General features: G+C 45.5%; 1 protein-coding gene across 1 annotated transcript in view; it reads right to left on the bottom strand.

Annotated features, from left to right (window-relative positions):
- The window catches only part of A2ML1 (alpha-2-macroglobulin like 1), a 42,935-nt gene extending 16,621 nt beyond the window's left edge, over positions 1-26,314 (bottom strand). Inside the window, exons 1-19 of the mRNA XM_028712957.2 lie at positions 26,155-26,314; positions 25,283-25,367; positions 24,075-24,207; positions 23,108-23,222; positions 21,249-21,358; positions 20,412-20,579; positions 17,736-17,972; positions 16,779-16,839; positions 15,748-15,893; positions 13,492-13,641; positions 11,931-12,101; positions 11,457-11,547; positions 11,169-11,310; positions 7,589-7,817; positions 6,182-6,308; positions 4,545-4,666; positions 3,187-3,238; positions 2,213-2,296; positions 585-761 (exon numbers count right to left, since the gene is read on the bottom strand). Coding sequence (XP_028568790.2) covers positions 585-761; positions 2,213-2,296; positions 3,187-3,238; positions 4,545-4,666; positions 6,182-6,308; positions 7,589-7,817; positions 11,169-11,310; positions 11,457-11,547; positions 11,931-12,101; positions 13,492-13,641; positions 15,748-15,893; positions 16,779-16,839; positions 17,736-17,972; positions 20,412-20,579; positions 21,249-21,358; positions 23,108-23,222; positions 24,075-24,207; positions 25,283-25,367; positions 26,155-26,224 — 2,470 coding nt within the window. The 5' untranslated portion in view covers positions 26,225-26,314. The remainder of the gene's footprint in view (positions 1-584; positions 762-2,212; positions 2,297-3,186; positions 3,239-4,544; positions 4,667-6,181; positions 6,309-7,588; positions 7,818-11,168; positions 11,311-11,456; positions 11,548-11,930; positions 12,102-13,491; positions 13,642-15,747; positions 15,894-16,778; positions 16,840-17,735; positions 17,973-20,411; positions 20,580-21,248; positions 21,359-23,107; positions 23,223-24,074; positions 24,208-25,282; positions 25,368-26,154) is intronic.
- Between the last annotated feature and the right edge of the window lie 305 nt (positions 26,315-26,619).

Raw genomic sequence — 26,619 nt, 5'->3', positions numbered from 1 at the left:
AATTAAATTTTAACATATAAATTATAAAATGCACCACAAAACTTATCACTTATACAATCTTTTTGGACTTCCATCAGCACCTCTGATGATCCAACGTTTTAACCACTTCTTATGCATTTCTTAACTTGATATTGCCTTTACATCTCTTAACGAATCATCTTCCCCCTTGTCCTTTTTTACAATACTTCTACTAATACTCCTCACAAAAGTTCTTGCACCCCTACAAATGTCATCTGTTCTTCACAATTACTTTTCAAATAGTCTGTAAATTTACTCCAGTCTTCCGTGAATTTCTGGTCTCGCTGGTTTCGAATCCTTCCTGTTAGTTTATCTAATTCTGCATAGTCCATTAACTTCATCTTCCATCTTGTTCTCTTATTTTATATGTTAAATCTGCAAGCTGTGCATATTCTGTCAAGTTGCCACTCTTCTTTGTTTTGGGACCTCTCTCGTTTTCCATTTGGGGGCTAACAAAAAACATGGGCTGCCGTAGTGGCATACACAAATAACCTTTTTTTGACACCTGGGAATTTCAGTCTGAATTATCCCCAACAGAAAGGACTCTAGAGAAGCAAATGACAGACCTGACTGCAGGTAGCCCAGCGCTTTTGTCTTCAGCTCCTCATCCATCTGTCCTGTGTTTTCCAAGTACTGCAGCACGTAGATGATGGGGGCAAACAACACCATGTTTTGCTCCCCGCAGCCACTGGGCATCTGTACCAGTTTGTCCAAGTTCTGCAGTGCCGTCCCCATGATATCACCTGGCCAGATGTGAATAGAAAGTTACTCTCTTTCCGACAGGTTGAACGTTGCTCCGCCCCCCTTGGTCACATGACACAAAAGACCAACCCTATCCCAGAATTTGTTCCAAATGCCCCCTCCTCATCACCAAAGACATGCACCCAACACAGGGGCCTTTGCTTCCATTGCCACACTATTCATTCACCGACCCTGTACTGTAAGTAAAGGAAAAGGGACCCCTGACCATTAGGTCCAGTCGTGACCGACTCTGGGGTTGTGGCGCTCATCTCGCTCTATAGGCCGAGGGAGCCGGCGTTCAGCTTCCGGGTCATGTGGCCAGCATGACTAAGCCGCTTCTGGCGAACCAGAGCAGCGCACGGAAACGCCATTTACCTTCCCGCTGGAGCGGTACCTATTTATCTACTTGCACTTTGACGTGCTTTCGAACTGCTAGGTTGGCAGGAGCAGGACCGAGCAACGGGAGCTCACCCCGTCATGGGGATTCGAACCGCCGACCTTCTGATTGGCAAGCCCTAGGCTCTGTGGTTTAACCCACAGCGCCACCTGTGTCGCTTACCCTGTACTGTATTCCTGTATAAAAAGAAGGGCATAGGCGTTTTCACTGAAGCTTTCACAAACGAAAAGAATCCCCTTGCAAAAGGAAGTGGAAATGCTCATGATGTTCAAGAGCAGGATAGGTGGAACTCTGATCCCGTCGCCCAGCAACTAGACCAAAGTTTCATGAAACCAATAGGAAAGGGCCATACCTCAGTGGTAGCGTATTTGCTCTGCAGGCAGAGGGTCCCAGGTTCAATCCCTGGCATTTCCAGGTTGTATTGGGAGAGAACCTGGCCTGAAACCCCTGAGAGCAGTGTACACAGTGCTGAGCTAGATGGACCATTGGTCTACCGTATTTTTCGCTCCATAAGACGCACCTGACCATGACACACCTAGTTTCTAGAGTGGGAATGCAAGGGGGAAAAAATTCTTTAAAGGGAGTGCTGAGCAGAACCTGTATGCACCCCAGGCTCTGCTCAGCACTCCCTTTCACGAGCCGCGTGGAGCGTGTGTGCGGCACTTGCAGGCTTTTCCCCGAGGAGGGAGAAGGGCAGCCCATCACTGATGGGTTGCCCTTCTCCCTCCTCGGGGAAAAGCCCCCAACATGCTCCACACGGCTCTTTAAAGGGAGCAAGGCTCTTGTGGGCTTTTCCAGGAGGTGGGGGAAGGGACAGAGCATGGCAAAGCCAGAAGCTAGAACAGCGAGAGGGAGCTGTCAGGGCTGACAGTGTGTGGCCCTGATCCAGTCTCTACTCAATTATGCCTTGCACATGAGGAATGCATGCACAGGGGCTACAGACTCATTGCACCTCTTCTCATTCTCTCCTTATGTCTACCACATTTGTTCACGTATGTATACACCTGCTGAAAACTTAGCGCGCAGGTACGTTGCAGAACCAGCTCAATTTCTTACCAAGAACAGACACCTGGGCCCTGGCAGAATCTGGCACGACATCCTCAGGAAGCTCCAAGGAGAATGAATCTGAAGCAGAACCTCCTGATAATGAGATGAATATGTGATTAATTTGAGGGTAACAGAAGTTTACGCAGAAAGCTCTGCAAGTGAAGCCAAATTTGACCGCAGTGGAATTCCTCACTGCCCCCAGTCCTCATGCCTGCAACACATTGGCAACAGTGGGCCTTTCCTCTCATTCTGCTTAGCAGGGATAAAGGTAAAGTTAAAGGGACCCCTGACCATTAGGTCCAGTCGTGGCCGACTCTGGGGTTGCGGCACTCATCTCACTTTATTGGCCGAGGGAGCCAGCATACAGCTTCCGGGTCATGTGGCCAGCATGACTAAGCCGCTTCTGGCAAACCAGAGCAGCGCACAGAAACGCCATTTACCTTCCCGCCGGAGCGGTACCTATTTATCTACTTGCACTTTCACGTGCTTTCTAACTGCTAGGTTGGCAGGAGCAGGGACCGAGCAACGGGAGCTCACCCCATCGCAGGGATTCGAACCGCCAACATTCTGATCTGCAAGTCCTAGGCTCTGTGGTTTAACCCACAGTGCAGGGATAGGCAGGAACAATTCAGAGGTGGGGGTAAGGCTGCAGCAGGGCAAAGCTTCTCCCCCACCCCAGGCCATTGTCCTGTTCTAGCTCAGTCCTCGCCCCTGCACCAGCGATTTGGTGTTTTGTTTCCTAATCAGGGAAAACCCACTATTTAGTGACAAATCAGGAAAAGTGGCAATTCAGGGGAAACCTGAATTGCCAATTGAGTGCTAAAGAGCAGTCCCCCCCCAACACACACACACACACACACACACACACACACACACACAAACACAAACGTGGATGAGCCCTAAGTGGTGGTGAATGCAGCTTGCCTCTCTTTCCTGATACCTCTTTTTGGCCCTCAAGTTAAAAGGTGTTAGGTGCTACTGACCTTCAGGGCACAACAGAGAGCTATGAGCTTTCTCAGCCAGGACGCCCTCAGGCTGCCAGGGATGGGGAGAGAAAAAAAAATCAGTTTTCAAACCATCAACATATTCACATAGCCTTCAGATTTGAACACCTGGTGTGTTTCATGCGGGAGGGGGGTCTCAAAAGGTCCCTCCCTTCACCCCTGTCATTCAGAAGCAGCAGAGTAATATGTGCTCCTCTGAAGGTGTTAGTCCCAGACACCTTGTGGAAGAAGGTGGAAGAATGTCAGCCAGTGGAAAGCTGCAATAAAAAGATGGTATTCTTTTTGCTAGCAGTTGAGAAGGAAATGGACAGAAGCTTCTCTGACGCTACTGCAGCCAAGTTCTGCTTGTGAACTGATCCCTTGGGGACAATAAAGATATTCACTTCTGAGTGTGTACAGTCCTTCTCCAGGGAACCCCAGGAAAAGGCTCTTTCCTGAAATTAGGGGCCATTCCAAAAATAATAATTGCCTTCCCCCTTTTACATCTCTTGCTGAACATTCAGAACGTGTCCTCCTTCTCACAAGAGCAGGTAAGGCACAGGTAGTCATGAATACTAGTCTAGTATATATATATAGAGCCAGTGTGGTGTAGTGGTTAAGAGCGGTAGTCTCGTAATCTGGGGAACCGGGTTCGCGTCTCCGCTCCTCCACATGCAGCTGCTGGGTGACCTTGGGCTAGTCACACTTCTTTGAAGTCTCTCAGCCCCACTCACCTCACAGAGTGTTTGTTGTGGGGGAGGAAGGGAAAGGAGAATGTTAGCCGCTTTGAGACTCCGTAAAGGGAGTGAAAGGTGGGATATCAAATCCAAACTCTTCTTCTTCTTCTGAATACTAGTCTTTCCACAGGGCCTGCAAGACAAAGCTGTTCACCTGGCCTTCCAACTCAGTCTGACCCTTATGTTTCCCTCCCCTTACGGTTTTGATGAGGCTGCATTTTAAATTGCATTTTAACCTGTATTTTAAATTGTTTTTTCTTTCTCTTTTCCCTATTATGTTTTTACTGTAATTTTACTGTTGTGAGCCACCCTGAGCCTGGCTCTGGCTGGGGAGGGCAGGGTATAAATAAAAATTATTATTATTATTATTATTATTAGGTCACTTCCCACTTCTCAAGTAGCCTCATGTCAGGGGAATCACAGAATCGTAGAATTGGAAGGGACCCTGAGGAACATCTAGTCCAACCAAATGTAATGCAGGAATATGCAGCTCTCCCATATGGGGATTGAACCTGCAACCTTGGCGTCATCAGCACCATGCTCTAACCAGGTGAGCTATCCATATAGTCACGGGGAGGGGGATTTGTGGAGGTAGAAAGAAATGCTGTATTATAGACTCACCCGGACAAGGAGAGACTTGATCAAGGTGTCACTTCGGCCCTTTTCTGGCACGGCGGTCGGCTCACCACCACAGAGTTTCTCACTTTTGAGTGCCATTGTGGTGACAGTGAAGTTCATCACACCTGACGGCAAATGACAGAAAATGTGTTCATCCCTGCAAAAACACGCTGTTTCAGAAATCAGGAACAATTTCTATAAGGTCCCCTCCTCCACGCCTGATCTCCTTGATAATTCCTAATGAGCCCAGCTCATAATTGCTGATAGGTGATAGACTGCTTCAAGAGGCTTCCCTCTGTGGAGTAATTTTATTCATATAAAATATAAAATAAAAAGTGCAGGGCAAAAGGTAAGTGTGGATAAGCCGTCAGATGGCTTTCTCAGAGGCTTCTGGTTGGCTACTGTGGAAAAAGAATGTGGGACCTAGATAGGTTTTCGGTGTGATCCAGAGGGCTTTGCCTTACAGTCTGTGATTAATAATAATAATAATAATAATAATAATAATAATAATAATAATACAGTGGTACCTCGGGTTAAGTATTTAATTCGTTCCGGAGGTCCGTTCTTAACCTAAAACTGTTCTTAACCTGAAGCACCACTTTAGCTAATGGGGCCTCCTGCTGCCGCCGCGCCACCGAAGCACGATTTCTGTTCTCATCCTGAAGCAAAGTTCTTAACCTGAGGTACTATTTCTGGGTTAGCAGAGTCTGTAACATGAAGCGTATGTAACCTGAAGCGTATGTAATACAGTGGAACCTCGGGTTATGCACCGTCCTCCTTATGAACACTTTGTGTAACAAGCTCTGCTAACCCGGAAGTAGATGCTCCTGGTTGCAAACTTTGCCCTGGGATGCGAGCGGAAGTCGTGTGCTGGCGACGCAGCAGCAGCAGGAGGCCCCATTAGCGAAAGTGCGCCTCATGTTAAGAATAGTTTTGGGTTAAGAACGGACCTCCAGAAGGAATTAAGTTCGTAACCGGAGGTACCACTGTAATTTATTATTTATACCCCGCCCACCTGGCTGGTTGTTGAGGGATTTGTCCCGTTTCCCCATTCAGTACTTTCGTTGTGCCACTGGGCGAGAGGCACAGAACATCAACAAATACAGTCGTACCCTGGATCCCGAATGCCTTGGTACTCAGACGTTTTGGCTCCCGAATGCTGCAAACCCAGAAGTGAGTGTTCCGACTGAACCCGAACATCTGATGGGGCTTCCAATTGGCTACAGGAGTTTCCTGCAGCTAATCAGAAGCCGCACTTTGGTTTCCGAAAGTTTTGGAACTGGAATGGACTTCCGGAAGGGATTCCATTCAACTTCCAAGTTACGACTGTATCACTGTTAGAATCAAGGAGGAAGTCCCCAATTGCAACAAAGTATTAAGACCCAGAAACCCAGGTGCTATTGCAGCTGAGCTGATTCTTCATTCCCCTCCTCCAGCGTCAGATTTTGCAAAGGAGCTCTAGATAATTCTGAGTTCCAGAATGTAGCCTAGTGACAGATGCACAGATGGAATGGCTCAGACTGTGGGAGGGATAATGGTTGCCATACAGAAAGGAGATGGGGATATTGCTTAAGGTGGAACACTGTTATGGCCAGGTGGATTCATCTTCTCTCTGCCCATCTCTCCTTAGGCCACCTCACCCAGTTTAGAGGCCTTCACATTCCAGGAGTAAGTCTTCGCTTCACCAGCACATAAGCAACTTGTGTATTCACAGTCCTTACATGGCTGCACCTGATAATCTTCAGACTTGGATAGGGTAACCTGGACCTATGCAGCAGAGGGGAAAGGAAAGAGGGAAGGAAGTTTTACTCTGGATTCTGCTCACGGCTGGATTATAATGGTGCAATTGAAGCAAGTTTACCAGGGCACCTGCCTGCAGAAGCCAAGACCCCAAGCAGAATGACTTCAGCTTGTACAATGGGACATAAGACCCTCTTTCCCTTCCCCCCTGCCCTCCACAAATCAGATCCAGAGGATCAGGAGAACCCCCCCAGAACAGGTTTAGGGTGCCCTAAAATGATGTTTGTTATCTCAGTGATTTTGATATTGGGACAGAACACAGGATAGTGAGAGCAGGTTTTATTTTCGTTTTAAAACTCAACAATCAGGAGAAATATTGATTCTGTGCTTTTCTTTACTATTTAACCCGTGAAAGCAAAGGAATAAAAAATTGATGCCAATAACACAAACGCTAACTCCCTCTTTGCAGTGGTCTTTTTTTTTTATAAATAATTTTTATTAATTTACAACAAAAACAAAAACACACAATAATTTCGCATCCAATTTTTCACAAAGTATTTCTTTTCTGCACTTCCTTCAGCTTTTCCGTAAATCGTTCATAGTCATTATTTAAGTTACGCATTCCTTAGGTTTGTATTGTCATTATTTGAGCCTTTCTTTTTCTATTCCCTTTTAACAATACCTCTCACATTTCACAGTGCTTCTTTAAATCCCTCTAGCGTTATCTGTCCCTCACTTATGCTTTTCAGATATTCCACTCTTTGCAGTGGTCTTATAGCTCATATTTTCAGAGTCATGTGAGCTACTGTAGGTTAGGTTGAGAGTTCTGGTAGCTGGCTCAAGGAAGCGAGCAAAATCAATGATAAGTTAAGTGAGTTTAAAATGTGGAATTCCAAATACTCAGAATATTTTTTGAAGTTCACAACAGCTTATGCCATAATATATTTGTGTGTGTGTGTGTGTGTGTGTGTGTGTGTGTGTGTGTGTGTGCATATGCATACGGTATATTTACACTGTATCTATTAGCATTTTTATAATTCGTTCGTTCGTTAGCCTTTTGGTTTAGATGAAAATGATACATGTATCTAGTTTTTCTTTGTTAATTTTTTTTTATAAATCTCCCCAAAGCTATCAAAATTGGAAAATTATATGTCTGGGCTACTGTAAACCCTTGCACATCCCTTGCCCTCCCTCCTTTCACTGAGGCACCTGGTCAACCCTCTGGCTTAAAAGAGGCGATACACCTGCTCTACTTAACAAGGAATTGAATTCTTAGAGCATGGGGGGTTAGTGAAGATCTTCCTTACCCACATGCAGTGTTTCAAATAGTTGAAGACGGTGGCGATCATTGGAAATGACTCTCCACGAACCACGGAATAGGGCAGGGTGACGTCCACAAAGAAAGGCTTAAAGACCGTCAGCCTCGCTGGCGGAGAAGTACCCAACCCGCTGCTTTGTGAGGTGCAGAACATGCTGACTTTCCATTCAGTGATGGTGTCCGGAACTGTGAGTGCCACTGACTTCTCACCTGAAGGACTACAAAGAATGTGGGAAGTGAGGGCAGGAGATGGCAGTTCTCCTTGCAAAAGGGAGATTTCTCTCCCCCCCGCCCCCCTCCCGCTGCTGCCCCAACAGAGGTCATGCATTTCAAAAGTGCATGCCCACGTTTGGTTAATACCGTATTGGCCCAAATATAAGCTGCACCCGAATATAAGCTGCACCTTTAAAATTGATGGGGTGGAGGGGGGAAAAACAAACACCCGAATATAAACTGCTCCATTCCTCGCCGCTCCTGGCTGCATACTGGGGGGGGGGGGAGCCACGCTGCGTTGCCCGTGGCCTTTCCCCTTCCTCGCTTTCTCTCTCTCCCTTCCCGGTCTTGGGGGAGAGGATGGGGGACTATGCGTGGGGCGCCGCCATTTTGCTGCGCTCCTGGCACTGTTTGCCCTGCGCTCCTGGCTGCATACTGTAAGGTCACAAATATAAGCTGTACTTTAACTTTTCAAGGTTGGAATTTGGGGGTAAAGTGAGGCTCATATCCAGGCCAATACGGTATGTATTTATCTGTTTGTTTGTTTGTTTGTTTGTTTGCTTGCTTGCTTGCTTGCTTTTTACTGTTGATATGTTTGGGGAATAGTGTAAGACATGTCAATTTATTTTCATTATTGTTTGCATAACTGAAACAAACAAAAACATGATTTTCCATAGGAAAAACTAAATTGCTTCTTCCATGCTGACCCCTGACCATCAGGTTCAGTTGTGACCAACTCTGGGGTTGCGGCGCTGATCTCGCTTTATTGGTTGAGGGAGCCGGCGTACAGCTTCCAGGTCATGTGGCCAGCATGACTAAGCCGCTTCTGGTGAACCAGAGCAGCACATGGAAACACCCATTTACCTTCCCGCTGGAGGGATACCTATTTATCTACTTGCACTCTGACGTGCTTTCAAACTGCTAGGTTGGCAGGAGCAGGGATTCGAACAGCCAACCTTCTGATCGGCAAGTCCTAGGCTGAGGCCTCCTTATTTCACCACTCTGGGGGGTTGAAGAAAAGCAGCTGGGCACATGGTCAAAGTCCATGTAATTTGGCCCTTAGATGAACACGACCAGAGATCGCATAAGACCTTTTGATGCTTGAGGCAAATAATGGCACCTGCCATTCAGGAAGGTCAAATATAATGATAAATTGAATCAATGACAATGCACTTCCTTTTTGGGGTATCCCAAAACCTGCCACCTTGTAATGTACCACCTCCCTTTACCTGGTAGGGCTGGCCTTGACAAATTATGGGTAACCTCACAGGTGGGAGGTGGACACTGGTATGGTGGCAACCCCTGTCCACCCCAGGTATACCTATTTGGAAGTACCAGCTGTATTGACTTTTTGGTTCCAGGCAAATAATGTTTTTCTTTGCACTGAATGTTAAGTTGCCCATTTATCAGGTTCTGTCTTACTGAAGGGCAGTCTAAAATCGTTGCCAAACTCGATGTGTTTGCATGAATGGCTTTTGTAGCAAGGTCAGGAACCTGGCGTGGGAGGACAGGGTGGGTGGGAGTGGATGATTTAACCCTTTACCCCTCCCTCTCCAGCTATTTGGATGAAGTGTTCCCATTTCAACAACTAAATGCAAATAGCAGGGGCAGAGAGGCTGGTCTGGATCCTGGGCTCCAGCAGAACCCCAATCTGGATCAAGCCCCTTACAAAAGTTCCCTTAGCTGCATTTGGTAATAGGGGAAGGGAAGGGTAAAACCTCCCCATGCATTGCAGTCCCAATAAAAACCGAGTCCCTCCATGCTTTCTATTAAAGAAACAAGCAAACCAAAAACCTCAAATGTGGTTGGCAGTTGCACATTTAGCATCATGTAAGGCCTTAGTATTATCTGGAGTTAGGACAAGCTGCAAGAAGGATGAGTGTCACCTTCATATTTTCTTCTTCCTTCCTGATATGCACCACGAGCAGTGATTTTTTTCTGGGGAACACAGGGGTACGCATACCCCTAAACATTTTGTGCATCTTTGTACTTTTGTCCATTTACTGTATTTATTTCCCCCGATTTAAACTAGAAAATTGTGATTTTCTTGAGTCAAAATGAGAGTACCCCTAAACATTTTTTTAGAAAAAAAAGCACTGACCATGAGCATGTACCACGGAATAGAAATGCGAGTAGAAATCCCAGTATTGCATGATATATTTGGCTGCTGTTAGTGTTGCCGTATTTATTTCACTTAAAACTGGGAGAAATGTACCATATTTTTCGCTCTATAAGACACACTTTTCCCCTTCTAAAAAGTAAGGGGAAATGTGTGTGTGTCTTATGGGGTGAATGCCAGCTGTGCAGCTATCCCAGAAGCCAGAACAGCGAGAGGGATCGGTGTGCACCGATCCCTCTTGCTCTTCTGGCTTCAGGGATAGCCACGCAAAGCCTCTTGAGCGCAGCGGGAGCACTCCTGCCTCTTCGCTCAAGAGGCTTTGCGTTGCTTTCTTGTTTTCCTCCTCTAAAAACTAGATGCATCTTATGGTCAGGTGCATTTTATAGAGCGAAAAATACGCTAATTTAAAAGCAAGATCTGGGAGAAGCCCATCTCAGGAACATGGACGTAGTCAGGATTTTTGTTGTGGGGGCAGGTCTTGGGGGGGGGGGCAGAACCTCAGTTTGCTATGTATTTTATTGATTTTAATTGATTGGGGGGTGGAGCTTGTTGGGATACTGCCGGGGAGATGGGAGCATCAGGCAGGCCTCCAGCTGGCTCCAGCCACCAGCCGGTAGACGGTCTCCCTTGGAACAGCATCAATCAGCGACATGAGCCTCAGATATGTTTAGAGACCCGTGCACGCTCTATCAGCAGAGTGTAAATCTTCTCACAGCAGAAGAGGCGGACAGAGAAATGTGTAAGCGTAATGTGCAGTGGTACCTCAGGTTAAGTACGTAATTCGTTCCGGAGGTCCATTCTTAACCTGAAACTGTTCTTAACCTGAAGCACCACTTTAACTAATGGGGCCTCCAGCTGCCGCTGCACCACCGGAGCACGATTTCTGTTCTCATCCTGAAGCAAAGTTCTTAACCTGAGGTACTATTTCTGGGTTAGCGGAGTCTGTAACCTGAAGCATATGTAACCCGAGTTACCACTGTACAGCATTTTATTCAGCATAGTTCAGGAACAGAGGAAAACATGTCTGCTTCCCTTCGTCTCCAGCAAAACAGCAGTAACACAAAAGCAATATACAAACGGAAGTTCCCAGCAAGATCTGTGCTGGACGTAAACAGGCATGTGACACACAACAGTCATGCCTGTAACCTTTTAAGGTGGAATGGAACTATATCCTAACAGAGCTGCCCCTCCCTGCCCCCCAGGCTATGCCCACGCTGAGGAATTAATCAAAACTTACTCAACATTATACAGCTTCCAGATCCAGGTCTCAGGGAAGTTCTGACGGACTTGAGCATCGACGTCTGCGTCCGACGACCAAGGACGGGATTCAGATGCGAGGGCCGGTCTACTCCCTGACTGCAAACCTCCTCCAAGCAACCCTGCTCCAACAAAACAGAAATGCTTAGACTTCTGCCTTGAAAGTGTGGGGCAAAAGATAAGTGTGGCTAAGCCCTCTGTCAAACCACCTTCAACATGGTAAGCACAGATACATACACCAATAATCTGGAATTGGAAACCTCCTTACTTGAAGCAACCATGCCATAGGGAGAGTAGTGATGCCTGCATGTTGCTGGCTTCTTAATTTTGTTGTTTGACAAGACTTTCAGCCCCATAACCTGTCAGTGGTGAGTGAGACCAAGGAAAGGAATTGCATTAGTTGCGCAGGTCAATGGTGCCAGCTTTTTTTATACCTTCTTCCATCTATCCACACAGCACGCATGTCTTCCTTTCCTCCCTCCTTCTCCCGTTCTCTAGGGTTAGAGACACACACGATTTCTTAAAGAGATATGAAATGAAAAATGGGTTGTTTCCAAAAGGGAGTTTGCTGGGCAACCTCAACAGCTGGCACGTGCCATTTTCACACAGGTTCATCATCAAAATGCCAGCCTGGTTTTTCTTAAATTTAATCTGGATCTGGGAATCCCTGAATGCTGTTCAGTGCCTCATCTACACTAACTCCCCTATTCCAGTTGAAAACTGCATAATAAAGGGCACTTACTTTGAGGAAACTGAAGAAGTCTACCCCACCATCATCAAACCAGGGTCTCCAGCTGTAGCGCTTGCTTCGTGCCAGTGGCATAGGGTCGCCGATTGGTCCTAGTCCATCGCAGTGATCGTACTCGGTGACTTGATAAGGATACCCTCCTAGGAAGTAGAACCTGTCATACACCTGCAAAGGAACACATGGCGCGTCAAGCAAAAGGATGTGAATTAAGTTGCTGAGGGTAGATGTGAAAGGATCTATATCTGACGATTCTAAACCATCAGAGAATAAATCTCAAGTTCTCATATATTTCCCAAAACTTACAACTGAATAACCAAATTCAAGTTCCAAAGTTACACCACATAGATCTGGAGATGAGAAAGGAAAAGGAGTAGATCTCCAAACTCCTAGCAACAGTAATGATGAAGGGGTCAAAGGACAGCGGGATGGGGAAATGCCAAACTCTGAATATGATGAGGATACTGATGCAGTTTCAAAACTGGATATCAGTCGCTGTCGGGGACTGGGCAGAGGAGGAATGGTGGAGACCACCTCCCCACCTTGACCCTTCCAGGGAGGAGGAAGAGGAAGACAGTATAGATTTACAATAGTGGTTTGCAGGAGGTCACAACTCAGAGGCAGATGAGGGGGAAAGTTGGGAAATCATGGGAGTGGAGGAGGAGGATGCAGAATCAGAGGGGCTGCTGGCTGACATGTTGTCACTAGAAAGGATTCTAGACCCTCCAACTCCCAGAACCCGGCGAGCCTTAAAAGTAGGAGAGCAAAGAGCTCAAAGACAGAGGGCATGTAGCAGCACCCGTAGAAGTGACGAATGAGGAAGTGGGATAGATGGGGGGGGTGGAGATTCACTTGGGACAACGCCATTATGCGAGAGGCTGGGTTCTATAGCCTCTCTCTGTAAAGATTGAAATAAAAAAGGACGGTAAGAAACTTTTCCTTGTCTTTATACTTTCCTGGGCCAGGCAGCCGGGAGCCGCTGACAGCATCCCGATAGGCACTAGTAAGATTGCCCTACACTGCAAGGACAGCGCAGCCTCATGAATCCTCTGATTGCGAAGAAATTCAGCAAATGCTCATTTAGGGAGAAAGGCTGCCCAAGAAGAAATTGATGCACTACATCAAAATAATACACGGATACTAATTTTCCAGCCATCTACAGGGAAAAAAGCAAGTGGGTGCAAGTGGGGTTTTTAAAAATTAAACAAGAGAATGTACTAGCAAGTGATATGTTATTGCCCAGAAAAGGACTTTGGGGAGAAAGACCGCCATGGCTAGGAAAACGCTCTTGGATAACTTGAGAAAATTTCTTAAGAACGCCTTTCTCTGTGCTCCTCTCATCTGAACCTGATGCAATTCCTGATGCCCAGGAATTGGGGTGGAAAATTCAGCAGCTGTTTTCTTAAGGAGTTTATTCTCTCATCCTGTGAACATTTCACGCTTTTATTGTGAATGGCAATTGTGTGTGTGTGTGTAATGGGAGTACATGTACAGTGCATAAGTGCACTGTACTTATGAGACATAAGTCTCATTTTCATTCATTCTCTCTCTGCCTTACGGTTGTGTTGGTGAAGTCTCTGTCATTCCTGAGGAGCAAGACACTTTGGTCCACAGCCCGAATGGCACACAGTGACCCAGGTGTTGCCTTCAGTTCAAGGTTTATGCTTGTTCCGGGAAGCTCCTGCTGCTGAGATAACCCCAGGCTGACCTGCAGAAGTGAATGCTGAGAATCAGAAGTGCCAAAACAAAGCAGGGGGCATAAAACCATAGACAAGTATTTACCAAGCAGACAATCATATTTTAGAATGGGCAACCCAGAAAACATCTGTCTGACTCAGTTGTGGCACTGGTGCATGAAACTTTCTCTGACCTTTAAACATTGTGTTAACGATATGTATTTAATTTGTATATTATTTTAATTCTATGAGAGTTTAATTTCTTTTTCACAATTATCCTTTATATCATTTTAGCTCTGTGTGTTTTATCTGTGTTGTTTTAATTTGTGTAAGCCACCTTGACTTCCAGTCTGGAAAAAAGCATGATATAAATAAAGAAGAAGAAGAAGAAGAAGAAGAAGAAGAAGAAGAAGAAGAAGAAGAAGAAGAAGAAGAAAATATAACATTTACTAACAGATTAAGACTGGATAGACTATTTTTACTGTTTACTCACATGGAAAAATGCACCTCAGGGAGGTCCCTGAAGTCAGATCTCCCTGCCCCCAATAAGCTCCCTTTAATAACTCTTAATTTTCTATAGTGCTACTTTAGGTTTGCCATATTCCCAAAAGTGAAAATCCGGACAAAGTTTTTGAGCTTTTTGAGGGGAACATCTCTCCCCCCCCCTCATTAAGTTTTTAGGCTTTTTTAATTTTTAAAGCTTTTTAATTTTTAATCACCCTACTTGCCATTCGTCCAAGATATCCCATTTTGCCAATTTGGCAAAAATCCGCCCGGACGCCATTCTCAGAAGCCGATTCCCAGATGTGCCTGGGAAAATCTAGACGTATGGCAGCCCCAGCTACTTCCTTCCTCACGTGTGTGTGTGTGTATTAATCCCAAATCATATTTCTTCCAATCTTGATGGTAGCTCCTAACATCATTCATTGCTCTTCCACTGTATGAGACATGGGGAATTGCAACTGACTTTCCACACAGCTGGGGGTACCGTACTTTGTGAGTCTGCACATCCTGCTATGTTCTGTCCACACTAGTGGATGTGACACACATGTGTGGGTGGGAGAGGGGAGGATATAAATCATCTGACCTGAGCACCACTTTTCAAAAACCTTACCCTGCCCTGCCTTTAAAAAAAATTAAAATCAAGTTTCCATGTGCTTCAAGGCAGCGGTGTACTTGCAAAGGGGTACCTCGGATCTCCCCCCCCATTTTCTGGGTACGTGATTGGCGCATGAGAGCCACTTTCCTGTGGCGATCACACAGGGTCCCTAGACGTTTCACCGTCTATTGATCTCTGTGACACCACTTTCTTCCTCACTGCCACCACCCAGGCCCTATCTGGTACAATACTGAGTCCAGTCAGGGTTAAATTGGAACATAAACGTCTGTTAATTTATTGCAGTTTAACAAGTGTGTGGTTTCAAAAATGGTATCAGTCAATTACTTTCATGGGGTGCCTATCCAGACCTATAACTTCCATTTCCTGCTCTCACTCAATAAACCACCTCTCAGATATTTACTTGTCTTCCTAGCCCCTACCTGTTCCTGACTCAGCTTATTTCACTACACTAACTCAACCTGCCCACAGACTATCTATCCCTATTCACTCCCACTCCAACCAACCACCCAACTCCCAACCAACTCCCCCCTTCGCCCCTCCTAGAGCTGGTTTTATAGTCCCTCTGACTCCACCCCCGGGTTCTGATTGGGTAACCTGTTTAACTATTTCACCTCCAGCACTCTCATATGTTAACATCACACCCACGTATTCCGGTTATTTCCCTCCAGTCATGTCTGATGACATTCAGTTCTGCTGCTTGCCATCCACACCAGTAAGTGGGTCTTGATGGAATGTACCTGGGCTGTGGCTTTTGTCCCTTCCCACAAAGGAAAGCAGGAAATTGTAATGTCATAGGACACTCAGATCAGCTCTGCTATCAAAGAAGGGATTAAAAAACAGAGCTACCCTTTGTTTTTCATTAAAAAATAATAATAATCCAGAGGTCTTGCACAAGAGTGCAAAAGTGATAAAGAGGTTTTGTGCAAGACCTCAATAGCAAAGGGGCGGGGTGGGTGGGAGTCAGATGTATGGGCTGGGATTACAGCCTCTCAGATAATCTCTCATGTTTACGGCTCACCTGGTTTTTGAAGCACATGGACACTTCAAAGCTGACTTTGTCTGCAATGGCGCCTCCATCATGGAAGAGAGAATAAACGACCAAGGATGGTTGTGGTGCAAAGTCGGAGGTGAAGGGCAATGAAATGGAGAAGGATCCTTGCAGACCTGAAAGAGGGGAGGAAGGTTTCAGAGTGGAGGATTCAGTCATCAATATGACTCCTTAATCCACACCAAACCCCAGACTTTCAATCCATCACTCTTTATTCTCTCCCTTCTCCTTCACAAGACATCTCCTTTAACCTGCCCCCCACTCTAAAAAGGTAAAGGTACCCCTGCCCGTACAGACCAGTCTTGACAGACTCTAGGGTTGTGCGCCCATCTCACTCAAGAGGCCAGGGGCCAGCGGTGTCCGGAGACACTTCCGGGTCAGGTGGCCAGCGTGACATCGCTGCTCTGGCGAGCCAGAGCCGCACACAGAAACACCGTTTATCTACTTGCACCCGAGAGATATAAAATATAAGTGTTTCACCACTTACATTCCCAGGTATTGTCCATATAGTAGTCTAGTGGGAACACCATCTAAAAAGCCAAACTCTGCCAAAAAGTCACAGAAATCCACCAAACTCCATCACAAACTCTCCCTTCAAACCTCCTCCCTCTCTCTCTCTTTAAAATTTTATTTAGTTTAATAAAATAAAATAAAATAAATAAATATTATTTAACATAAAAAGAGAATTCTGAAGAGTCTCCTGAACTTCCCTCCTCCCCTTTGTGGGTCCTTATATTAATAACCTTTTCCTCCTGCATCTTGTCTATTAATCCAAATTTTTAAAATCTCCATTATACCCGAAATTCAACATTAAACTACAAGTGTTATTGCAATCCTACAAATAATAATTTTAATTATTTAATCAGGCCATTCCCCCCACCCTTAGCTCCTTTTTGCAGTTTAAATTGATTGATTCAACTATTTCCCAGTGCCACGTGTATACCCAGTTGTGAGCGAATCAAACATGCAGAAGTGGGGAGGGATTTGACAGATAGACTTACCTCCCCCATCGCCACCCACATTCTTTTGTCCATGCATAAGGATTTTCCCCCTTCCTGTCACCTGGGGAAGGAAGAAGCATATACAGGATGAAAACATCCAGAAAGGGACACTCTTAACAGACATATTTCTCAGGCGGCAGATGTTTTGATGCCAAAGACATTAGGGCACTAGTGTGGAAGCAACAGAGGAAAGGACCTAAACGGCCTCGGCCCAGTATACCTGAAGGAGCGTCTCCACCCCCATCGTTCAGCCCGGACACTGAGGTCCTTCTGGCGGTTCCCTCACTGCGAGAAGCCAAGTTACAGGGAACCAGGCAGAGGGCCTTCTCGGTAGTGGCGCCCGCCCTGTGGAACGCCCTCCCACCAGATGTCAAAGAGAACAACAACTACCAGACTTTTAGAAGACATCTGAAGGCAGCCCTCTTTAGGGAAGCTTTTAATGTTTGATGCTTTACCATTTTTTTTAAATATTCTGTTGGGAGCTGCCCAGAGCGGCTGGGGAAGCCCAGCCAGATGGGCAGGGTATGTATGTACTGTATGTATGTATGTATGTATGTATGTATGTACAGTATGTATGTATGTATGTATGTATGTATGTACAAACAAACAAACAAACAAACAAACAAACAAACAGTATTATATAACATTTAGGAAACTTCTGAAGGCAGCCCTGTATAGGGAAACTTTTTAAGGTTTAATGTTTTACTATGTTTTTATATATTCTGGTAGCCCCCCAAAGTGGCTGGGGCAACCCAGTCAGATGGGCAGGGTTCAAATTATTATTATTATTATTATTATTATTATTATTATTATTATTATTACACTCCTGGAAAACACTCCAAGAACTGAACCAGGAAGGGTGAAAACTGAAGTCCTGTCCTCTCTCTTTGGCCATCTAGTTTTGGGTTGTTGCTTTTTTGTCTTGCCAACCCTTCTGTCCTCAGCCAGGATGCTCACATAATAAGAGAAGGTGATTCCTTTCGCTTTGCCTTCTTTGCCTAGATCACTGTCCTTAATGCTGTAATCCACTTGAATCTCCTGCTCCTGATTGCAAGGCAGCACTCCTGGCACCCGCCGGACTTTCACAGAGCTCTTTGCCGTGGTGTAGTAAGGCTGTAGATAGAGGAAAGCGTTCTGGTGGTACTGATTGATTTTCCCGGGTTCATATACTGGATCCTCCAGATGGAGTCTTCCCTGGGAAAGAGATAAAGTTGCAGCCTTTGGTCAAACAACCAGTTAAAGTGACTGATCCAAAAAACTTTGACTACCAACAAAAAGACTCCCTAAGAAATCAGGAGACATGTGGAATCTTTAATTTTCATCTTAAAAATATTAAAAGTCTTAAAAGAGGCATTATCCTTCACTCACATAATGAGGGAATGCTTCTTCTCAAACTATACATAACATTGATGGCATTAATAATAATAATAATAATAATAATAATAATACCCCACACTTCCCAGCCAAGACCGGGCTCAGGGCGGCAAACACCAGGTATAAAAACAATTGATTAAAATACAACTTAAAAACAAGATTAAAGTACAACATTAAAATGCAGCCTCCTTTCAGTAGAAACTCAAATCAAAAACAATCACGTTGTGTGTGAAAAAATAAATTCTAGGTTTCCCTCCCCTATTATTATCAGGAGCACAGCACATGGGGAGGGGAAATTTAAGTGCTTCCCTCCCCATCCATAATCTCTGAATCCCCACCCCACACATTGGTGCCAATGGAAGATCCCCGAACAATAAATGTGCTGGGGGGGGGGGGGATGAATGGGGAGGGAAGGTTTAAACCTCCCCTCTCCATATGCTGCAATTGTGACAACAATCTGGGGTAAGGGGGATGTTGCTGGTCTTTAATTTACAAAAAATAAAAATAAAAATCAAATCACAACTTTATTGCTAACCATTTGGCATGTGAAGTTAAGACCTAAGATTAGGAGAGCGCATGTTGCAGCAAGCAGTACCTAAAGCCGAATTCAGTATGCATTTCTTTCTTCAAAATTATTTTTCTATTCATGTGTAACTGTATACAGGGTCATTTAATTGATTGATTCAGGTGACAGCCGTAATTAGATGCTTGCGTCCACTGCTATTTTTCTAGAGAAAGAGGTGCCAGAACTCACTATGAACACCTCCCTCATTCTCTTCGACTGGGGAGCCCACCTGAGAGGGGCTGGAATGGAATTCCGATGCGTTCTGGTTGCAAAAAGCCCTGCTTGTGTCTATTAAATTAGCAGCTGTCTTGACTCAAGATATGTTTGATGCAACACTACCATCTGCTGGGAAGTGGGGAGAAGCAGAACTGATTGTGTATGAAAGAGGATACAGCCACTATCACACTTCAGGCCTAGAAAATCTCTGTCCCAAAATGGCTTTGTATTGTATTGACAATGCAAGACCCATGCTGGACAGAGTGCTCCTTCACAGTATAACTCCCATCTGCTTCCTCTTCCATAAAGCACCACAAGAGCAGCTTACAGGCAATTTAAGCCTCATGTATAAAGACGATCAGCTCCTGTTCCTAGCTTCTCCTCCTTTCCCACCCAGTTCTTAGTGATTCCCTTCCTGCATCTGATCCCCTGCTAAGATATCCAGAGTGGACTCTGCTCCACCTGCCATGCTTGTCTCATGTTTGGCTGCTGAGGACTTGTGCCTTATTCTGCTTCCTTAAAGGTAAAGGTAAAGGGACCCCTGACCATTAGGTCCAGTCGTGGATGACTCTGGAGTTGCAGTGCTCATCTTGCTTTATTGGCTGAGGGAGCCGGCGTACAGCTTCCAGGTCATGTGGCCAGCATGACTAAGCCGCTTCTGGCAAACCAGAGCAGCGCACGGAAACGCCGTTTACCTTCCTGCCGGAGTGGTACCTATTTATCTACTTGCACTTTGACGTGCTTTCAAACTGCTAGGTTGGCAGAAGCTGGGACCAAGCAATGGGAGCTCACCCCATCATGGGGATTCGAACCACCGACCTTCTGATCGGCAAGCCCTAGGCTCTGTGGTTTAACCTACAGCGCCACCTTACTGCTAGGCAAACTGGTTAGAGTTTTATGGCATTTGGCAGATCATGGTAGATCCTGGGGACCCCCCCCCCCCAAAAAAAAAACCAACTTTGACGACTTCCTAAAAAACGCTCAACAACTTTGGTCAATCCAGTGGGTAGACCACCACCAGTTTTTTTTAATAGTGGGAGTAGATCACAATCTCTTGGAAGTTGGACAAACCTGGTTTATAGAATGTTAATGAAAGTTTGATATCATTGCTTATTCTGTATTTTAAACCATACACATTCTGATTTGGGGGAGGGGTGGTCTATAGCAGAAAAGTGGCATAGAAACAATTTTTGCCACCCTAAACTGCACTGCATTAATTATCCTCCAGATGTACTTTGTTCTCTCCTGATTAACAGGCAGTTGGAAGGAGAAGCTAGAAAAAACTCCATTTGTCCATCAAACTTTACTATAAGTGTTATAGTCTAGGAGCTGGAGCAAATTCCAAGCATGGCTTTTCCATTCAAGGTTTCTCATGGAAACAAGGAAGTCTGGAGAGAATGTTTTTGAAGTCTTGTTCTGAAGCCATGCCTTTGCTTCTTGCTATGTGGTGTACACAGAATGCAGAGCAGTATCCTCACCTCCAGAGAGACCCCTTTTCCATTCCACGCTTCTGTGTCTAACGAAAACTCAGCTATGCCATTGCTGTCAGTAGTAAGCAGCATGTTGCTCTGGTTGTTATTTAAATTAATTACTAAGAACACATCGTGGTTCTTCATGATGGAGCCGTCTCTTTGCAAGGCTTTGAGCTGTGAGGAGAAAGAGGAAGAGAGTTGAGATTTACTTACATCACTGAAATTATCCACAGTTGCTTCTCAGCTGCCTCAAGACATCCGTCATAGTCTTCAAGAAACATTTAGAAAACAAGTCCTCTATTAGAGGGTTTAGATGATAGATCAGATGCAAAAGAAAGAGGACTTTCAGAGCAAAGATAATCTTCCCAAAATGGGGGAGAAGATGGGTTTTCTCTCCAATATATAAAATTGTAATGATGTTGTCACACTGCAGTTTGCTTGGCCACAGACAGGTAGTTTTGCAAAGTCTAGTGTGGTGAGCTGCTGAGCTGCTAGGAGGGTGGGTGGCACAGGTGTGGCAAGAAGAGATGAGAGATGGAGATGCAGACCCAGGTGAGATGAAGAGTAGGGAACTGGAGGCTGGAGACACAGGCAGGGAAGTGACCCAGGACCACAGTCCAGGCAAACTGAAGAAGTATGGCAAGTTCTGAGGCAGGTGAGATGTAAAGGGAGAGGTATGAGGGGTTGGCAAGGTATAAAGGGATAGCTGATTTCACCAGGTGTAAAGGGAAGGCAAGGAGGTTTGGTAGGAGAGTGTTTGTTTGAAATCATGTAGTCAATTGAGCTCTTTTGTAATATTGCACCAAAGAGTACTAGGAAGTTCTTGAAAATTATAGGAATTACCTTTCCCCTGAAGGGGTAACCTTGATGGTAGTAATCATCTGTCTCCACAAAGTTCATAGATCCAGCTTGATCAGACATATAGAACTGACGAGCAACATTTGCTTGTACTCCTGTAAAAAACAAACACAGAAAACCCTGCCTAGCAGTGTCGGATATTTTTGCAACGTATAACACAGCATGCACACATCGTCCGGGGGGGGGGGGGGGGATGAGCTCCAATATTAACCAGAATACTCTGCAATCCTAACTGATACAAACCAGAACTAGTCAATGATGGTGGATTATTCAACCATAGGTAGTAGAGACCTTAGAGTACTGGCACTCAGTAGATGCCAACGTATGGTTATTTCCCCCCCCCCCCTCTTTTTAAAAAGGTTGGTTCCAAGCATTCTGTTGTGCAACCAAGAAACAGAAACTAAGACATGGCTTTGCAGAGGACAGGGAGAAAGAACACTACTTGTCAATAGCCCTATTCAGGCATAAGTTCTCTGTGTTGAATCAACACGAGGGTGGGGGAAGGGAAAGAGAAGGGACAAGCTTGGTAACTCCACCCCCTGTTGCCATTTCCTGCTCCATGGGTTGGAGGGCAACCATTTGCCCGGCGAGGAGCCTGTTCTACACAAGGAGGCTCACTGTGCAACATAGCAGGACCTTTTCGACACATAGGACAAATGCCCAAGTTGAGCCAGCAACTCATTGTTGGCACCCTATTGTCTCAATCGTCAGGGGTGAAGTAAACCGCGGCGTTAGCAGTACCAAAGTGACATCTCTGGGGCACAAGTCTGGGCAGTGTGTACGGAGGTCCTGGGCTGCCCAGACAACAAGACTGCCCTCTCGGCCTTGCTGTTGTGGTGCAAAGTGTAATAATAAAGTTTAAGGTCTTATATATATAATAAATGTTCATAAATGTACCAACCAAGCGCGTACATAGATCAGCACAGGAAGACCGCCCTGAAACCATTTTTACTCCCAAACTGACCAAATGTTTCCTCTGCAAGGAGGGAGGGGGGTGAGGGAACCTTCCCATTGTCTCAGGAATTGGGAAATCACCATTTCAAAGGAATGGGCAGACTACCAGGAAAGGCAATCAGATAAGGCATTATCAGATAATCTGACAGACAGGAAAAACAACAGCATTCAAATTTCTGTTGTAGACCACCTTTTCTGCGATGTAGGTATGGTGTTTGTGGGGGGTGGTCTTGGGTTACACCCCTTCTGTGATGTATGTATGATGTATGGAGGGGTGGTCTTGAGCTCCAGGGCAGGGAATTTAAAATGTCTATATAAGGGCAGGCACACCTGGGTTCTGGGTCCTCCTCCTTTCCTGCGTGTGAGGGGAGCACCCTGTTGCAACAGATCAATAAAGATCAGGCTTACTAGCTGCTTTACTTCTCAATATTCTTTGGTTGGCCTGTTATTTTCTCCTACCAATAGGGAACCCACGTAAGGACTCTATACGGGCTCCTGGATACCCCATAAGGGAAAAAGGGCAGATTTTGTTTACAACAAAAGGAAATCAGAGCAATGTGTTTGGCACCAGCTTGGCTGCAGGAATTGCCAGAAGGAGGTGTACAAGGTACCATCTGACTGCCTTAGGGACTCCACTCCAGATTTGTGTGGGGTTTACTCCTTAGCCTTCTCTTCTCCTGAAGTTGAGTGGTGTACATGGCCCTGTGGCCTCTCCTCCACAGATAACCATGCCTTTCTTTAATCACGTTCTCTCTCTCTCTTTTGGGTGAGGGTGTTCCCCAAATCACAAGCAGATTTGAAAGGAGACCATTTCCTTTGTTCAGTCTCTCACCTGCACTCCAACACAAACACCCCTCGCCCCTCATATCCCTGCAAACACCAGAGCTTACCTGTTCCATCTTCTTCCAAGGAGGCCTCCACATCTATGCTGTGGCTGTATTCGTAGCTCGAAGGTCTGAACTGTGACAAATCCACGGTAGCAGAGAAGCAGCCAGTCCTGTCAGTCTGAAAGAAACAGTCAGTGAAGGTAGCTAAGATGCCAATCATTGGCTTCGGGAAAGAAAAGAAATTCATGGAGCCTTCCTCCTACTCCTCAGAAGGTTGTTACAGATTTGGGGTACTAGAGTCTATTGGTGAATAGTAGAAATTAATGTACGTCAGAATCTAGCTAATAATTGGAGTACTGAAGAGGAAATTTCAGGCCAGTGGAAAAATACAGGATAAGCTTCCTTTCCAAGCCAGGGCCTCACCTGGGATGGCACATTTAAGATTTTTGGAAGCATCAGGTTATTCCTGAGCCCCCTCATTTCCACTGTCCTCCAGCCCTAGAGCTTTTTCTCTCCCAGTCATACCACCAACCATAGCTGTCAACTTACAGATTTGAAAATAAGGGACCAGCAGCCTCGAAAATAAGGGATCAGCAGCCAAAATAAGGGATTTTAGTCAACCAGCAGCCAAACGAAGCCTCAAGCAGTGGTTCCCACAGCGCAGCAACCCGGCAAAGGGGATGCAGCAAGGAAAACCACCGTCACTTCTCTGCCGGGAAGCGCTGAGCAAAGGCGAGTCCCCAGGCAACGCGGCCGATTTGATAGGCACAAAGCATGCAAGCTCCACCCCCAAGTCATTCTTAGACTCCTTATTGGGTGAGCAACGCAGCCAAGCAACACAGTTGGAGCCTCCCTCCTCCCTGGCCGGCAGGAAAGGAGGGAGAGGAGCTGCTTCCTTTGAAACCCGGGAAATTTAAGGGACATCATCAATAAGGGACAGCAGCGGGACACGGCGCTGGGATAAGGGACTTTCCCGCCAAATAAGGGACAGTTGACAGCTATGCCACCAACCCCTCTTGATCACCATTACCTGCCCTTTGAAATCCTGGCAGATGTCTGTAGGCGGTGGAGCTGTTGTGTCTGGTGACCTCCAGAAATAACGGTAAGCTTTCTGGCACAAGGATATTTGCATTAAACCCCTGACAGGCTTGCCGTATGTGTACCTAGAAAGGGAGAGGCGGGGAGTAGAGATAAATCCAGCCATTACTCTTTATTTTCCTTTTTCTATGTGCTGCACACAAGCCTAGAGTTGCCAGCTTTTCTTTGGCAGGTCCCCTATGTCTTTAATAGCATCAAGATGGAAAATTAAGATGAGAAACTTTCCCTATTGCTTTATATTAATGCAAGGGAAACTTTCCCTGGTTAAATTTGTACTTGTCATACAAATGCTAAAGGTACACGAGTACCTTTTCGAAGGAGGTGTGTGCTGATAATCTGATTCCTGCCCCGCTATGCCACTCACACAGACTTCAGCTATGCCGTGATACTCCTTGAATTGCCATAGACAGTGTTTTAATTGATACTTCTCCACTTAGCCTGAAAACCACCCACTATTTTGCTCTCAGCTAAAAATAACATTCTTAGTTATTTATAAACCTTATTCCAAAGGAATCAAACTTTCGATTTTTGTAGTTAATTGTATTCACTGCTTAGATCCATCTTAGTTCCTTTGTCTGCATCCATGGTGTTAATGCTGTGAGTCCCTCCATTCTAGGCTCAGGTTGTAGATATGTGTAAATAAAACCATATATCCTAAAAACACCACAGTCTCCACTGAGCTTCATTCCAGGGAAACTGGACCCTGGAAAGCACTGGAACCCCCTGGAGTTGCTCCTTGCTCAGAGACTGGGGAGCATGTGCAACTATCAGATTTGCACAAAACTGGGAAACTGCAAAAGTGTGTGCTGGGAAATTAGAATTGCATGACTGTGTGGTTTTGTGCACTTCCTGGGAATTTTAAAAACAAAACAAGGTGCATGTGCAGCTTGCATGCCCTATTGGCAGTTAGACGACATAACAAAATCAACAAACCAAAAGACAGGGGCAAACACAAAAGGGAATAAACGGGAAAGACCAAAATTGCTCCTCATATATAAGTTCAAATACTTGCAGGTGTGGACTACTCCAGTGTCATTCCAACAGAGAAAAAGTAGATAAGCAGCTAAATAATGCTCAAATGAGGTCATGAGCTCTGCTCTGCCCTCCCAAATAAAGTGATGAGTGCTCTGATATGTATACCTGCCACAGACATTTAGAGGAAAGTTGCTGTCTGCTGAATAGATGATAGCAGGCTGCACCACCACCACTTCAAATTTGCGAATCACTGGAGAAGAAGAAAGAAAAGCGCCTGTTACATGGTACACCATGAATCAGCTTGAAGAGAAGGTGTGTTGGCTTTTGTCATGTTTTAAAGTGGGTTGATTCAAACTGTTGCATTTTCTTTTTACTTACGAAAAGAAGAAGAAGAGTTTGGATTTGATATCCTGCTTTATCACTACCCTAAGGAGTCTCAAAGCGGCTAACAATCTCCTTTCCCTTCCTCCCCCACAACAAACACTCTGTGAGGTGAGTGAGGCTGAGAGACTTCAGAGAAGTGTGACTGGCCCAAGGTCACCCAGCAGCTGCATGTGGAGGAGCGGGGAAGTGAACCCAGTTCACCAGATTACGAGTCTACCTCTCTTAACCACAACACCACACTGGCTCTACTAAGCACTACGAGCTTAGATGTAGAGGCAGTTAACAGGTTTACATTCATTCTTTTCCAAACTGACATTTTCTAATAAGCAGAGTCTGGATTACTTCACCTGGGAGGTTTTTATGACGCTGTTAAGGAGGCTGCGTTGCAGAGGTAGAAATGACTCTGCAAAACAGAACTTCTTCATCCTGCACGATGCACCATCTGGCATCAACAGAGTCTGAACTAGAACCATGGCTTAACATGTACCAGGTGTGCTCAATGGAACATTTAAACAGGCTTTGTTCAGGCAGGTAGGCTCCCAAATCAGTGGGTAGCGTTTTGAGGCAGATGTCCCCAATATCTGTTGATAGAAACTGAATTCTAACTAGTGATGAATGGAAGAGACAATGCTTCTCCAAAACTCATTTCATACCATATTCAAGCACTTCAAAGGTTAAGAAAGCCTTCCCATGATCCACAATGATTCTGTAGACCCCCAGCATTGGTTCAGCAGCCAACTGGTAGGACAGTTGTACAACCCCATTGTCTGGTTGCACATTATTCCATTGTGCAATTCGGTTGCCTGCAGGATCCTGCAACCACATTTTTTAAAAAACAACATGAATTATTGCAGCACATACCCAAGTATCTCCTTAAGGAGGGCTGGGAAGCATCTCTGGAAGGGTGGAAGTTCTGCAACCTCCTCAGCCTTCTCCCCTGCCCTCCACCCCACATTGGTGTGTGTGTTTCAAATTACATCTGAAGAAGATCCCTGGGAAACTTGAGGGTACTCACTTGCAACTCCACCAGCTGGTGCTAAAAAAGAAAACAAGAGGCAATCCCTTTAGTCTCCAGCAGGAGTAATGTGTCCAACTACAATTCCCATCCTGCAACTCAT

Source organism: Podarcis muralis, chromosome 17 (assembly GCF_964188315.1).
Source record: "Podarcis muralis chromosome 17, rPodMur119.hap1.1, whole genome shotgun sequence".
In the NCBI taxonomy this organism is placed as follows: domain Eukaryota; kingdom Metazoa; phylum Chordata; class Lepidosauria; order Squamata; family Lacertidae; genus Podarcis; species Podarcis muralis.
Note: the sequence above shows the minus strand (reverse complement) of the source record. Positions and strands in the feature narration are given on the sequence as shown.